We start from the raw sequence: 15,906 nt of genomic DNA, 5'->3' as shown, positions 1-15,906 counted from the left end.
ACTGAGGTCTTGTTGCAGAAAATTTCTGCAATAGAGGTTTTGTTGCAAAACATAGACTTGTCATAGACCCTTGCAACACCGCATATATGTTTCAGAAACATAGCCAGTTACAGAAGCGTGTTCGACACAGGACGGCATGTGGGCCATCACTTGGACGCGTGTCAGGCAGAGGAGGTAGCAGGTGGCCACTGCGATACCCCTGGTGATGGTAAGCTTTTCCAATTTTTTAATGGGTTCGATCGCTTGGATTTGGTTAATTTTTCAAGGTGTACGTACGTACGTGTCCATAGTGCCTGCACGAGTGGACCATCATTGTGTTATCTTGTCTTCACTGGCCAGGAATGCACACATACATGGATGACTAGCTAGTTTGTCACGTCGGCGTTTCTGCAGTAGATACTTGCATGCTTCGCCGACTGGCCAGCAGTACCAATTTGGCTGCCATGCGTTTTGTTCGTATCTGTTACGTGCCCAAAGAACCCGCTGTGCGTCTGCAAGCATTTCCATGTGCTATGTGCAATGCCAAACTAGTTTTTTGTTTTTGACAGGATACAATGCCAAACTAGTTACCCGTGCCGACTTCAATGTATATATTAGAAAAATTCTACACCCTACTTAATTAATACAAATATTGTTTGAAAAAAATCAACACAAATGATAGAATGTTTTCCGCACAAAAGTACTCCACTATATGTACATATTATGTTTTCGCGAAGGACACTATATATACACATGACTATGCATGTGGTCATCACTAGATGATCTATTTAATTTTTATTATTTCTAATGTTCTTTTTACTGTCATCATGTTTGATGAATACATCAGGAGTTTTTCCCGCCAAAAAAAAGTACACAACACGCTACCATCGGTGCTGACAAATAGCTCAAGGTGCATGTGAACATGCATAAGTGAGTTCCCTACCCTCGCAATTGGAAACTTGGACCGACCCCATTTTTCAATGGACAGGCTCACTAATAGATTTTGGCATCCACAACCATTAAAAGTGTAGAAGCCAAAAAATAAAATATGTATCTGCAAATTCTTCAAAAACATTTTATCAAATAAAATGTATAACTCTTTGAGGGGATTGCAAGAAAAAGAAACTTTGGACTCCTTTTTGAAGGAAACCAGACTTCTAAACCAGGCTTATACCCAACAAAGAGACGGGACCCATAACCAATGACATATATTGAGGCACATCTTGTATTAGTTTGCGATTTTTTAAAGGGAGGTGGTATTCTTGCTTTGGTTTGGTCGCAAAAATGTGCCTCAATGTCATTGGTTTATGGGTTCCGTCTCTTTGTTGGGTATAAGCCTAGTTTAGAAGTTTAGAAGTTTGGTTTCCTTCAAAAAGGAATCCAAAGTTTCAACACGGGCTCCCCACCACCTCCCTTTAATAATGTGTATAGATTTACGTTTTGTTTCCACATCACCTTCATAAATCAAAATAATATTATACGTTTTTGTATTTGTAGTGAATTCTTGCCATTTTGCACTGGTGATTTCCTTCATCTCCTCATGGGATCCATACTCTCTTGGAACTGCCTTTGGATTCGACTAGATTGACTTATTTAATCTCGTATGTCAACTCTTGATATGGTTGCCGCATACCTACCGAGACATGACAATTTTTCTTCTTGTATACAAAAGAACCCGTCCACTAATATCTGTTTCACTGACAAGTGTGTAAAGTAGAATGTAACCAAATGTCAATGAAACATCACTAAACATTCACCCGGTTCAAGAATAGAAGTGAAGATGATGAAGCTAATAAATAGGCTAACATTGAAACTGGTGACAAAATAATCACAATCAATTTCTTATACTCATGCAATGTGTAGGATCCTCCATCAAGATATTTGTAGATAAAACATGTATAAACGCACTACAATATATATAGAAACGCTAGACACACTGTGTGTGCAGGTAATCCAAACTAGATCCAACATATGTCCTGCTTCTCTTATCTCTAAACAAATGGAATAAAATACTCCATTGATGAATGCAGGCGATTTTTTCTTTTGCTTTCTTTATATTTAGATCGACATAAGTTATTTCAACAAAGCAATATGGAATATTGTTTTAATTACAACATAATTTTCATGATGGAAGTTTGTGTTGTTTCCTAGAAATGTCTAAATTTTAAGTATTGCTATGTGAACATGTGTTAAATATAATGTAAATACTAGTTAATTTTTTTTGATAATGAGATGTAAAAAAATAGTATAAGAGTCCCACTTTTGTACAATCCCCTCATTAAATGTATAAATGGCAATATATAAATTTCTAAAATTGTATATATTTTCATATGTATGGTGGGTCGTTCAGAGTATTGCCACAGGAGTCGAAACCCCAACCTCGTCATGCATACTACCGATGCTAGCCAACCGAGCTAGAAACGGATCACAACTTAAATGCAACGCTCAATTTAAAGTAATAATTAAAATGGCATATGCTTTTTTTTCTTTTTCAATATTTCTTAAAAAATAATTCATAAACAAATTTTGAATATATTTTTTACTATGAATATTTCCTTTATTTGTGAACAAATTTCAAAATCTGAGCAACTTTTATGAAAGGGGATCTAAAGTACACACAACATATTTTTTTATTATATAGTGAACTTTATTTAAATACACATATAATTATTTTCTAAATATACGGTGAACTTTTTACAAATGCACGCCGAACAAAATGAACAATTAATGCATAGTGAACATTTATTTCAATGTATGATGAATATTTTTCTTCAATAACGTGATTTAAAAAAACATGAACAAGTTCAGGAAAATTAACAAACTTGGAATTTGGAATTCCTTTTTTTTGAAACGGCATAATTTTCAAAATATGAACTGTTTTTTAAAACATGAACACAATTTGGAATTTCAAAAAATATTGGAAATTTTTAATTTATGAAAAAAAACAGTGAAAAGAAACTGAACAAAGGTAAAAAATAAAAAAATGAAGAAATAAGCAGAAAAAGGTGAAAATAAAAACATGAGGAAAATTGAAAAATAAACTATAAAAGGAAGCAAACAGTAAAAAACATAGTTTTGCTCTTTCCGTTCTTGTCTCGCTTCTTCATGTTCCAAACTTGCTCATCCAACTTTCAACTACCTGCCAATTTGACAGCCGTAGTGAGTTACGAAAAAGAACAACATGCATTTTAGAATAGAAAAAAGCAAACACGCAACCGCATTGATTTAGGATTGGAGACCAAATGCAACGATACCTACCATAAACAATTTCGAATTTCTTGCTTCATCAATTTCATTGTTATTGATCTTTTGATTCACATAATGACTTCAGATATTAGAAGTTTAGAACCATCTTTATTTTCGTTTTTTATTTGTCGAAGTTCGGTACAAAGACAACATTCACATCCTGTCATTTGCAAATTCAGCGGTTAATTAGATACTCTGACTGAATATTTCTTGCAGGGCTGCCTCAGGAGCTTAGTAACGGACATGAATCTTGGTTTCAGATCGCTCCCTTCTTCTAGTTACAGACTGTAATCCTGCACATATGGTGAGCCATCAAATGCCTGCAAAATAATACATTTTAATAATTCCAATTGAGTCAACACAAGGAAACAATAATCATGTTTGATAGAGGTACAGTAACAAAACTGCAGAAAGGCCAGTGAACATCCCGCAGTCAAGGTTGCAAAATAACATCAAATAGCAGAGAGATGATGATTCAGCAAATCATGGTTGCAAAAGCATCAGGAGAAATACCCATGACCATTCAGAAAGCAGAGTTGCAAAAAACTATTTTAAAACATACATAGCTTAATATATCGATCTGCTGAGCCTTCAAACTTGTTGCATCAGCATATTTGTTTTGTCCCCTAGAGCCCACTTAGCCAGCTTGGAAATTAACAGTTTGGTAGGTCCGAGTAATACACGCATGCAGGTAAAGAACAACTTTGTTTACTTAAAAGTACAGCATGTACATTGGTTTTGTCTTAACATTTTACTAGTAAGCGCATAGTCGTAATAATATGAAATGCCTGTTATCATGAATGATGAATGTGCCCTCGTGTAACAGAATATCACAACAAATATACACATTGCATCAATTATATAACCTCCTATCCAATACGCAGTTTCCCAGTATAAGAAGTGAGCCAAGCGATTACAATCTCTTCTGACACTGTGAATGTTTATTCTGTCAAGATGTACCAGCACATTCCAGCCCGAAATTCCCCTTCAATAAAATAACAATGTCTGAGAAAAAAACACTACATAAACAGGAGTATACGTACCATATTTCCTCTTTTGTAGAGTCACATCTTAAGAGGTAAGACCACAAAACTTGTCGCCCCGAACACTTTCCTACTCGAGTTCCACTTTGCAATCCTGGGATTCATGTGCTCACACAACTTTTCGTCTCCAATGTCAATACGTATTTCTTCAAGAACCATCGCATTCTCGGCAAAACTTTTTATCAGCTTGACACCAAGACAGTCCTTCTTCTCTAGCTGGAACTGTAAGTCCACTCTCCTCAGAGAGCTCTGCAAGCATTGGAATAAGTAGCGCGGACCTACCATCGCAGCCATCAAAATTTCATTCCGAGTAGTTCGTTTATGTTTCTGTGCCCCTTGCTTATTCGATGCATCCTCCTCCTCGTACTTTTGCGGTGAGGTTGATTTGGAGGGTAGTGAGCACAGGACAGCAGTGGAGCAGGTTCAAGATGGTCGTCACTGCTGCAGTCTTGTCATTGGTCCAATGTGCTCCTTGAAACTCGAGACGCTCGAGGCGGCGGAATGCCGGCAGGAGCTCGACCTGCCTTGCCTCACTGAGGACGGCGATATCCTTGAGGTGGTTCACCTTCAGCCTCATCTCCTTGGTGCTAGTGAAGTTCCGAGTGAATCACCAGAAAGTTTCTAAGTCACATTTTGGATCCTTTACCCTGTGGTAGTCTTGCTCGAAAAATTCCAGATCCACTTGTTCTAACTCTAGATGTTGTGGACTGAATGAGTAGGAGCGGAGTTGCCCCTTGTAGCTGAAACGCCGCAGCCTCATCGCGTCGATCTTCAATCGATCAACGGTCTTCTCGAAGTACCAGCCGCCGCCAGGGGGCCCTATCTTCACCTCCCACCTGCAACTCTCAAGCACAAGCACGGTGGTTGCGGGGCATCCGAGGTGGCGCCATGTAGCTTCTATGGCTTCCCCGTGTGTTATGACGACAAACTCGAGTCGGACGGCAGCAAGCGACGGCGCCGCGTCAATAACGCGTTGGAGGGATCCTAGTTGCTGGGTGCAATGGCTCAGCCTTAGGGTGGAGAGCCTCCGTGTGATAGACTCCTACTCCACTGCAGTTGGTGAGTTCTAGGATCCGCAGTGTCTCCATCTGAAGGGAGTCAAGGGTGACTGTGCAGTTGAATACCCACCGGTTATAGGGGTTGCCGGAAGGATCTTTGGCGACGAGCAGGAGCTCCTCCACGTTGCGCGCCGCCCGGTGGGAGAGCACGACCTCGACCATGTCTTTGTAGGACGACACGACCTCGTAATGGTTGGAGTACCAGCTGATTAAACTGAGCCTGGTGACGGGGACGACGGCGGTGTCGAGCGCCCCCGTGGCCGCGGAGACCAAGTCGTCGCTCCCGGAGAAGAAGCGGGCATGGGCGTGGTCGTGCCCTTGCCCTGGTCGTCGGCGGTGTTTCTTTTTCTCGACGACTCCCGTCTCGAGGTTTACGGCGCCCGAGGAGAGCCACAGCGGCTCTCGCCAACGCCGGGAGAGCGCGGTGGTGGAGGCTGCCTCCTTGAGTGGGGCGAAGTGGAGGATGCGACAGAGGAGGTCGTTGGGGAGCGAGGACAGCCGGTCCACGCCACCGCCGGCCATCGCCTACGTCGATCGGCAGCACGGTTGAGACGATGCGATGCGATCCGATCCGATCGTGATCTCGATTGGATTCACGCGTGGTGGATGTGTACGTACTACATGAGTCAGTTTGGCTCCTCAACGGATTGTGCGGATCGAGGTGAATACCGATCGGGCTTAAGTTCTGCGTGCTGCCAAGCTAGCATGGGGCAGACCCACGTTCATCGAGACTTTCATTTTTTTTTTTTTGAGAATCGACTTTCATTGTTGCTAGATAGGGGATTTGGAAGGAAAGGAATAACAAATATTTCAGAAACATTGATCAGTCTCATGAGTCTTGGAGAAGCAGGTTTAACGAGGACTTTGCCGTGCTTGTGCATAGGTCTAAGGAGAGCCTAGGGCTCTACATTACCTCCTTTGTAGCCTCTATCTGATCCCCTTACTCTAAATGAATTGTGAGTAGTTCACATACAACCCTTGTATATCCCGCTCCCCGTCTGATGTAAATAATCTATGATTGTACACTCCTTGCTAGCTCATCTTTTATTAATAAAAAGTGACAGTGCGAGTTTCTCCCAGTGTCTTGAGAGTTTAAAACAAAAAAAAACAATTAATAGCTTTGCTTACTTAGCAGGACTGAGCATGATCTTTGTGTGTGTGTGGGTGTGTTGGGGGGGGGGGGGGGGGGGGGCGTTAGAGCATCTCTAGCAGACCCCGTAAAAGCCTCGACCCGCAAAGTAACCACCAAAATGTGGGTCGGTGTGGAAAATCCCGCCCGAACAGACCCCGCAAACGTGGCCGGTGCGTAAAAAATTTTGAGGGGCGCGGCAAAATTTTGACCCCAACCCGCGAATATGTGGGTTCCTCCCCCGGCCCGTCGGTGCCCTGCATATAGCGGGAACGGTTGGTGAGGAGGACATTTCAGCCCGCGCTTTTGCCCACCTACCACCTCCCCTCTCCCCCTCGCCCCGCCGCCGGGCCGCCGCCCACGATTCCGGCGAAACTAGCCCGCGGGATCACGCCGAAGGCCGCCACACGCACGAGGTTGCCCTTCACCCCCCGTGCGTCGGCGGGCCGAAAAGTTGAAGATCTGCGGCCCTTCGTCGCGGGCGGCCGGATTTGGCTTTTCCGGCCGCCGATGGCTGCGCCAAGTGATGGAATGGTCGGGGAGCACCGTGCGCGGCCCTGGCAAAGTCCCATCGCCACATGCAGGTACGAGTTCGTCCTGTCGCTGCTGCTGACGGTTTGCCGACATGGATTCGGCCGTCCGTCTGCCGGGCTCGGCGCTCGCGCAGCGGCTCTATGGCTCACCGATGCCGCTCATACAGTGCGACGACTGCACGCGGAGAGTGCTGCGGCTAACTTCGGGCACGCCGAAGCACCCCAGATGGGTGTTCTTTAAATGCGAAAACGACGGGGTACGTGTTCTTTTCATTAGGCTTTGGCACGGCATTCTTTGGTTCAATTGCGATATCCCATTTCGAACATCATCATGTGTGTAGGAAGATGGATGCTTATTTTGGTTTTGGGAAGGCGAATACATTGATTTATTGACAGAAAGAAACTTAATAGACGTCCGTGCACTCCTTAGTACAATCGAAGGTAATGAAGTGGCTGCATGTGCAACTAGAGGGGAAGCAACGTCTACTTTTTTAGAACCAAAGAAGAAGAATGAAGAATGCAAGATCAAGAATCCGCAGATCAACAATGAGTGCATGGAAAAGATATTGCTTCAACTAGTGGGAGGAGTTATGGAAGTTGGAAATCTTCTAAAATGCATAATTGTGGTTCTTGTTTTCTTTTGTATTGCTATTCTAGCAAAGATTTGATGATGTCCTATGTGTCAAATTGAAGTGCAAATTTCGGATTTGCGGGCCGGCGGGAGCGGCACCAGACCAGTCCCCGCAAAGCCGACCCATGAAAGAGCATATTCCGCGAATATCCTTTTATACAGGTCCGTTTTGCGGGGTCTGCCTCTGCGGCCGTCCGCGCCGGCCCGCAAAGCCGTTTTTCCGCGAACTGCAAACGCGTTTTGCGGGTCGGCGTTATGCGGGGTCTGCTAGAGATGCTCTTAGGTAGCCTCCAACGGGAAAATGCATTATTGCCACTAGATATTACCAAATCTAATGATTTGACTCGTCAAATCCTAGCCAACTATAGCAGATATCCCTATACTAGTAGTACAGTATGTTTTAGAAAACAACATGCATGCGTGCTAGTTCCACCCACAGATTAATCGATCGATTACATTTACACACAATGAAGAAAGTTTCGGCGCGTTCCAGTGCCGACCTACACATAGCTATGCATCGTTTGTCCACCTTCGCACCCTGAAGCTGGCCGATCGACTGATCCTTGGATCGTAGCGCAGCGGCCACTAGTTTGCAGGGATCGATTAGGAAACTAGCAGGTGCGCCGTCGGGATGTACAGAAGCGCTTTCACATCCTGTCGGGAACTTCATACCTGCTTCTAACTGCGAACGTCACACTTCCTGTTATGGAATAAAACTACTTGGTAAACAGAATAACAGATACGATATGAATTAATGAGTAAATTTGATTTACAAAGTAACTAAAAAGTGAATAAACCTCCTTGAAAAGCAACATTAATACTAAATAAAAGGAGAGAAACATCACAGTTCCCAGCAACACCCCCGCAAAAAAAAAGTTCCCAGCAACAAAAAGGATAAACACCATAGTTATTGTTGGAACAATAAGCATTTTTCGAATAATTTAATCAAGATTAATATCATGACAAATGTGCTAGCAGATCTGGTAATATATGGGATAATAGAAATGCAAGTTTGTGACGACGAATAAACTAGCATGCCAATAATATTTGGATATGAAGCAAACGCAAATGCCAACAGCGAGATAATCAGCATATACACATTGGTTGCAAAGGTAGCGGAAGTGTTCTTGTCACTATAGTGCTCATGGTGGTGATGTGGTCGTCATAGCAGTGGTCTGATTAGAGAGATTCGTCGTAGCCAAAGTAGTCCGATCAGATAAGTCATCATAGCCGAAGTAATGGATCGAAGAAGAGGTCGTAGATGTAGGAGCCTGTCGACGGAATGGTTCTAGAATAATTAGATGATCAAGCGAGCAGACTAGCAAAGACCCTCCACAAAACATTTAGCGCCCCTAACCTGGCGCAGGTTCCATAAGGACGTGGTTTCAAAGATCTGCTCTCTCATACAACTGTGCAAATGATAGTTGAGCGCCGAGTTGGGTTGGACCTTCAAGGTACTAGCTCGGTTGAAACTAGGGGCACGGGTGGATTTGGTGTGGCGAGGCACATGAGCGAGCGGGTTTGGTGTGGTGAGGCATGCAAGGAGCGCACTCGTTGTTGCTCTCTTTACTCATGCCACAAGCAGGAAGAAGTAAAACCAACCACCTTATATGTTGATGTCCTTTCTCTCGCACTGGCAATACGTGACTAAACCTCTTACACATGCCTTGCAAGTGGCACTGCTGGAAAAAATAAATGAAGCCCTATACGAAACATACAGGGCAAAGGCCATTTTAACCATGAAGTCCACACCGAGTGTTACACTCGGTTTAGTGTACATTGCTTAGTACGTTTCGACTTAGGGCTATAAGCAAAATGTTGGATATCGGGAACACGCCTTATATGTAAGGAGAGTATAAAAGGGTGGAGGCCGGCAAACAAAGTGAGATCACGGCCGACAGAATCTGACGGTGGCGCCATGCGGTGTGACAATAAGCCGAGTGTTAGACTAAGTCGTGTGTGCAGTGGGCCTCTCGGTTTATAGGCTCTCTTTACTCATGCCACAAGAAGAAGTAAAACCAACCACCTTATATTTTGATGTCATTTCTCTTCCTGTGGCAATACGTGACTAAACTTCTTATACATACCATGCAAGTGGATAAAGTTTTATGATTTTATTAATTAAATGGGCTATAAACCAGTAAGATATGACGGTTATGTCCCACTAAATTGTGTAGAATCCTCATCGCAAAAAAGAGATATTCCCTCTATCCGTATTTATAAGCCCAATCAATCTCAACTTAAATCAAACTTGTTTAACTTTGACCAAATTACAATAGTAAAAAAATGCACAATATAAAGGACCCAAGAAGTACATAAAAATACATACCTCATGATTAATATTGATTTGGTAGTGTAGATGTTGATATATGTTTGACTCAAGAAAAGATAAATTGGCCTTATGTATCCGGATGAAGGGAGTATGTACAATTCTTTTTTTGTGCTATTTCTCAGGTGACTCACTTTTTTCTGTCTTTTTTTATGGGTTCGAACGATTGGGTTAGGTTAAGTTTTCAAGGTGTACGTATGTACGTGTCCACAGTGCCAGCACGAGTGGACCAGCATATCGTTATCTTGTCTTCACTGCCCGGGAACGCACACATGCACGGATGACTAGCAAGTTTGTCACGTCTGAGTTTCTGGGACGTCCGTGTTTCTGCACTACATACCTGCATGCCATGCATTTTGTTCGTATCTGTTACGAGCCCAAAGAACCCGCTGTGCATCTACAACCATTTCCATGTGCTATGTGCAATGCCAAACTAGTTTTTTGTTTTTGACAGGATACAGTGCCAAACTAGTTACTCCTGCCGACTTCAATGTATATATTAGAAAAATTAGCACCCTACTTAATTAATACAAATATTGTTTAAAGAATCAATACAAATGATATAATGTTTTCCGCACAAAAGTACTCCACTATATATACACATGACTGCGCTTCTAGTTGTCGCTAGGTGGTCTAGGGACGTGGATGTAATTATTATTGTTTCAGATATTCTTTGTGCTGCCATGATGTTTGGTGAAAGGATGAGGAGTTTTCCTGCCAAAAAAAGTACACAACACACTACCATTGGTGTTGACATATAGCTCAAGGGGGACGGAAACGTCCATAACTGAGTTCACTACCCTTGCAATGGGAAACGTCGACCGACCCCATTTATTCATGGACAGGCTCGCTCCAAGATTTTGGGATCCATAAGCATTAAAAGTGTAGAATCGGAAAAATAAAATATGTATCTTCAAAATCTTCAAAAACATTTGATGAAATAAAATATATAACTCTTTGAGAGGATTGCAGGAAAAAGAAACTTCTTTTTTTTTTGCGGGGAGGAAAAAGAAACTTCTGACTCATTAAGGCTTAGACCCAACCAAGAGACAGGACCCATAAACCAATGACGTGGAGGCACATCTTGCATTACTTTGCAATTTTTTTAAACATAGAAGAAATAAAAACAAATTATCTTGAAATTTGAAATTTGAGCTGGGGCCTGCCCCCCACAGGCTCTACTTGGGTATGCGCCTAGTCCCGTCCATTCAACACGGGCTTTTCTAGCAAGCCCCAAAGTCTAGCTCGGTCTTTATTGATGAAGGAGTAGTTTATAATTGCGTAGATCTAATCTCGGTACAGCTAGGTTATAGGCATGTTTCAAGTGTAGGGGGTCAATTGATCATTTTGATAAGTAAAAGTATGGATCCCATGAGGAGTTGAATGGAATCGTCACTACAAAAATAGCAAGAATTCAATCAAATGCAAAAAAGCATAACATTGTTGCGATTTGTGAAGGTGATGTGGCAACAAAACATAAACCTATACGTATTATTAAAGGGAGGTGGTGTCGGTGCTAATACCGGTGGATCTCTAGTAGGAGCTCCTGAGCTGGTAGTCTTGGCACGATGGTAACAGGAGAACACAAGGACACAACTTTACTTAGGTTCGGGCTCCCTCTAAGAGGTAATGCCCTACTCTTGCTCTTGTTTATATTTTGTGGATGGAGTAAGCCTACGGTTGATCATCTTCGCACATTCGGACGCGTGACGCATGTGAAAACAGTGGCCGAGCATACTAGCAAATTGGTGGATCGGAGTACTCCAATGGTATTGGTTGGCTACGAAGCGGGCACGAAGGCATACCGTGCATGCAACCCCTCGACCAATAAGGTGGTTGTGATGTGTGATGTGATCGATTCAGTGGGCGAGTTCCAATAATAAAAGCTCCTTTATTTGTACCTTGAATCTAGCAATCCAACTTATGTTCCAATGGAGCCTCGTCTTAAAGTTACCAAGAGAAACAAAGCACTCACGGTTGATGCAATGGAGTATAGGAGTGTGGTCGGAAGCATACGGTATCTTGTGAATACATGAGTGGACTTGGCCCGTTCCGTTGGCATAGTGAGTCGCTTCATGGAAGCACCCACGACGGAACATTGGGCAGCTCTGAAACAAATACCCAGATACATCAAAGGGACAACAAACTTTGGTTGTGTCTATTTGAGAGAGAAGAGGAAGGAGATGGTGGAGCTACATTTCTACAGTGATAGCGACATGGCAGGAGATGTGGACGACCGTAAAAGTACCACGTGCGTGACATTTTTTTAGAAAGAAGCATAGTGAGTTGGCTATCACAAAAGCAGAAGGTGGTTGCATTATGATCATGTGAAGCAGAGTATATTGCAACTGCAATCGCGGCGGGTCAAGGTGTGTGGCTAGAAAGGCTACTCGGTGGCCATGAAGACAAGGAACCGAAAAAAAAGTGGTGCTCAATGTTGACAACAATGCTGCGATTGCCCAATGTAAGAATCCAGTGTATCATGACAGGAGCAGGCACATCGATAAGAGGTATCGCTACATACGGAAGTGTGTGGAAGAAGGCAATTTTGAAGTCAACTATGTTTGCACCGACGATCAGCTTGCAGATATCCTCGCCAATTCTTTGGGACGACAGATATTCATGGAGATGAGGGAAAGAATCGGCGTTCAAACTATGAAATGAGGTCATCGTGTTTGGAAGGATGATTGTTGAAAATAATCACGACTAGGTAGTATAATAACGGACTTGTATCAGTAGCCGAGTCATACATGTACTAGTAGGTAGGGTAATATAAATACCTGTGCGTGTATCCCCTGTAACCAGATCAACAAAGCAATAGAAAATTCACAGGACCGATACGGCCTGTGGCCATAAAATCCCGGCGTGTGTCTCGCGTATGTTTGTCGCCGGATTATCTCCTGTTCGTGCGTACATTTACGCGTCAAGGCCGGCGGCCGACTAGTTTCCTACGTGAGGATACGAGCTAGTTTCACGTAGCAGCTTGTTTGCCTGGTTAGCGTCTCCGCGGAAAGTACACGTCGGAGTTAGTACGTACAGCGGAGCCAATAATCAAGCTAGAACTAGTATTTCATAATTAACTGTCGATTTTCTAGTTATTCTCTATATGTTTCAGCCATATTTTACTTCTAATATATACTAATAGATACTCTCTTTGTTCGGAATTACTTGTCTAAGAAATGAATGTATCTAGATGTATTTTAGTTGTAGATACATCAATTTTTGTGACAAGTAATTTCGAATGGAAGGAGTAGAAGATAGATAGATTAGCGGAGCGGTCGTCTCTTACGTGGACAATGAGGTGTGTCAATTTCATCCAGATATGTGCAAGTGAGAGAGGTCCAGCAATCTTGGAAAGAGCCTCACGCGCGGGGGGGGGGGGGGGGGGGGGGGGCTCCACACTTGGTCAGGTCGACCAAGACAGTACACCATTTCAATCATAAAAACGCTGCACCACCTCACGTACGCCTATAAGGCATTCTGTTAGTCAAGAGCAAGAAAGCTATATCGACACCCAGACCTTAAGCTCCAAGAGCATGGCCCGCTTTGCGGCCCTCTTGCTGGTAGCGCTGCTCTCCTTAGCCATGCATCTCGCTCCATCCGTGGCATGCCGATCCTGCCCGACCACAAAGCCTTCCCAACCTCCACCGCGTAAGCACAAGTCCCGGTTATGCCCTCCGTCTTCGCAAACTCCCACTCCCTCACCCATGCCCACACCGATCCCGGTGACTCCGACACCGGCACCGACCCCGACTATGTCATGCCCTCCACCTACAAACACTCCCGCACCCACGCCCATACCAATCCCTCAGACTCTGACACCGGCATCGTCCCCTGTAATCCCACCAATACCAAACCCTACAACTCCGACGCCGGCACCAGCTCCTATCTCTCCAACACCAACCCCGGTGACCCCAACACCGACGCCTGTCTCTCCAACACCAACCCCGGCAGCCCCATCACCGACCCCTGTGATGCCACCAACACCGACTCCGACGCCAGCACCAACCCCTGTCTCTCCAACGCCAACCCCGGTGGCCCCAACACCTGCCCCTGTGATGCCGCCAACACCGACCCCTGTGACACCAACGCCGGCACCAACCCCTGACTCTCCAACGCCAACTCCGGAGGCCCCAACACCGACCCCTGTGATGCCGCCAAGACCACCCCCTGTGATTCCGACTCCAGCACCGACCCATGTCTCTCCAACGCTAACCCTGGTGGCCCCAACACCGACCCCTGTGATGCCGCCAACACACACCCCTGTGACTCCGACGCCAACCCCGGCCCCGGCCCCAGGCCTGGCGACACCGACTGGCAAGTGCCCTGTTGATACGCTGAAGCTGCTGGCGTGCGTGGATGTGCTCAATGGGCTGTTGCACGCGGTGATCGGCAATAGCACCAGCGATACATGCTGCCCGCTGCTGTCTGGCGTGGCCGACCTCGACGCCGCTCTCTGCCTTTGCACCACCATCAAGGTCAAGGCCCTCAACGTCAGCCTCGTGCTGCCCATCGCCATCGAGGTGCTCGTCAACCAGTGCGGCAAGAGAGTGCCGGACGGCTTCCACTGCCCGAACTAAGCTCCATTGATTACTATATGTATGTACTATCAGTATCACCTGCATCTGTATGCGATACGTGCCTTAAATTCTCTTGTGTGGTCACACAGGTCACGTATCGATGTGTAATAATCTATATGCACATGGACTTGCAGCTCTGACTTGCTACTTGTGCGGAGCTGTGGAGCATGCATACATTGTGTTTGTGTAACTGTGTATCATATAGTTACCGTGTAACATGTTACCAATTGTGGTCTTCCATCGGTTTTGTAGTGTGTGTTTTCTTTTTGAAGAATTATGAATAAAATGTTTGTGTTGTGTAAATAAAGTTTTCACATGTACTAGTAACCCTACCAAGAAACTTGTTGAATCATACGCTTTGCAGCTATGTGCCGAGATATTTCAAAAATATTAAAATATACATGAACACAGAACAAACACACATATGCACACACACACACGCACACATGCACACGCGCACGCGCGCGCGCACACACAGACACACAAATTTATAATGGTTTGCATGTATTTGTCAATGATAGGAGTTCAAAATGTATAACGAAGAACACTGTAAGTAAAACTTATCATTCTTGTTATGTGTTAAGTACAAAAACATACTAAGTTTGTACTTTAATAAAAAAAACTAGCATTGCGAGGGCATCTTCTTCAAATATGCATGCAATACTATTAATAGTATATAATGTGGTTTATAACCACCTCCAATGTTATGCTAAACACAATATCATGCAGGGAATATCTTAATTATCTTTAAATTTTTTGTGACCAGATTTTTTATATCCTTACAAGAACACCACACTAAGTATCGCATGTATTGTTGCCTTTGTAGAGTATTAGATGAGAAACTAATCTTCAGATTGTGAGGCAACTATTAATTTTGCATTGTGATAGATCAGTTCATGATGAAACATAGATTGTTGGTCAGTAATATTATATGTACACTTAATAAAATCTGTATATGGTGATGCAGACAATAATGGGGGTTTGCCAAAGACAGTGGTCAAATATTCTTCCAATAAAGTTACAATGACGTATCCAATTTTGTTTCATTAAGCTATATTATGTAAAAATTTGAAGCTGTGACACTATGGGCCCGTAGTTATGGTCCAGATAAATGACATTGAATATACCACTGATTATTACGTAATTGTTGGATCAACGTTCTGCCTGTAGTTATGGTCCAGATAAGCGTTTTACATTTGTGTACAAATTTGGGAAAACGTTTTGGCTACTTCCACAATTTATTATATTCTGTACAAGGTTAGAAGGTTGACCACATCCTTTGTGAACCAACTCCCATTTTGAATTACCCGGTATAAATTTTTAACACTCGCCGTTTGCAACCATCCACTCTTCTAACTTACCATTCTGCTCTAAGTTC

At 43.7% G+C, this 15,906-nt stretch overlaps 1 protein-coding gene across 1 annotated transcript in view; it reads left to right on the top strand.

Annotated features, from left to right (window-relative positions):
• The window catches only part of LOC109785085 (uncharacterized), a 34,448-nt gene extending 19,920 nt beyond the window's left edge, over positions 1 to 14,528 (top strand). The window contains exons 2-3 of the mRNA XM_073505727.1: positions 13,891 to 14,089; positions 14,252 to 14,528. Of these exons, the coding sequence (XP_073361828.1) occupies positions 13,891 to 14,089; positions 14,252 to 14,528 (476 nt within the window). The remainder of the gene's footprint in view (positions 1 to 13,890; positions 14,090 to 14,251) is intronic.
• The last annotated feature ends 1,378 nt before the right edge of the window (positions 14,529 to 15,906 follow it).

This window comes from Aegilops tauschii, chromosome 7, assembly GCF_002575655.3.
Source record: "Aegilops tauschii subsp. strangulata cultivar AL8/78 chromosome 7, Aet v6.0, whole genome shotgun sequence".
Classification (NCBI taxonomy): domain Eukaryota; kingdom Viridiplantae; phylum Streptophyta; class Magnoliopsida; order Poales; family Poaceae; genus Aegilops; species Aegilops tauschii.
Note: the sequence above shows the minus strand (reverse complement) of the source record. Positions and strands in the feature narration are given on the sequence as shown.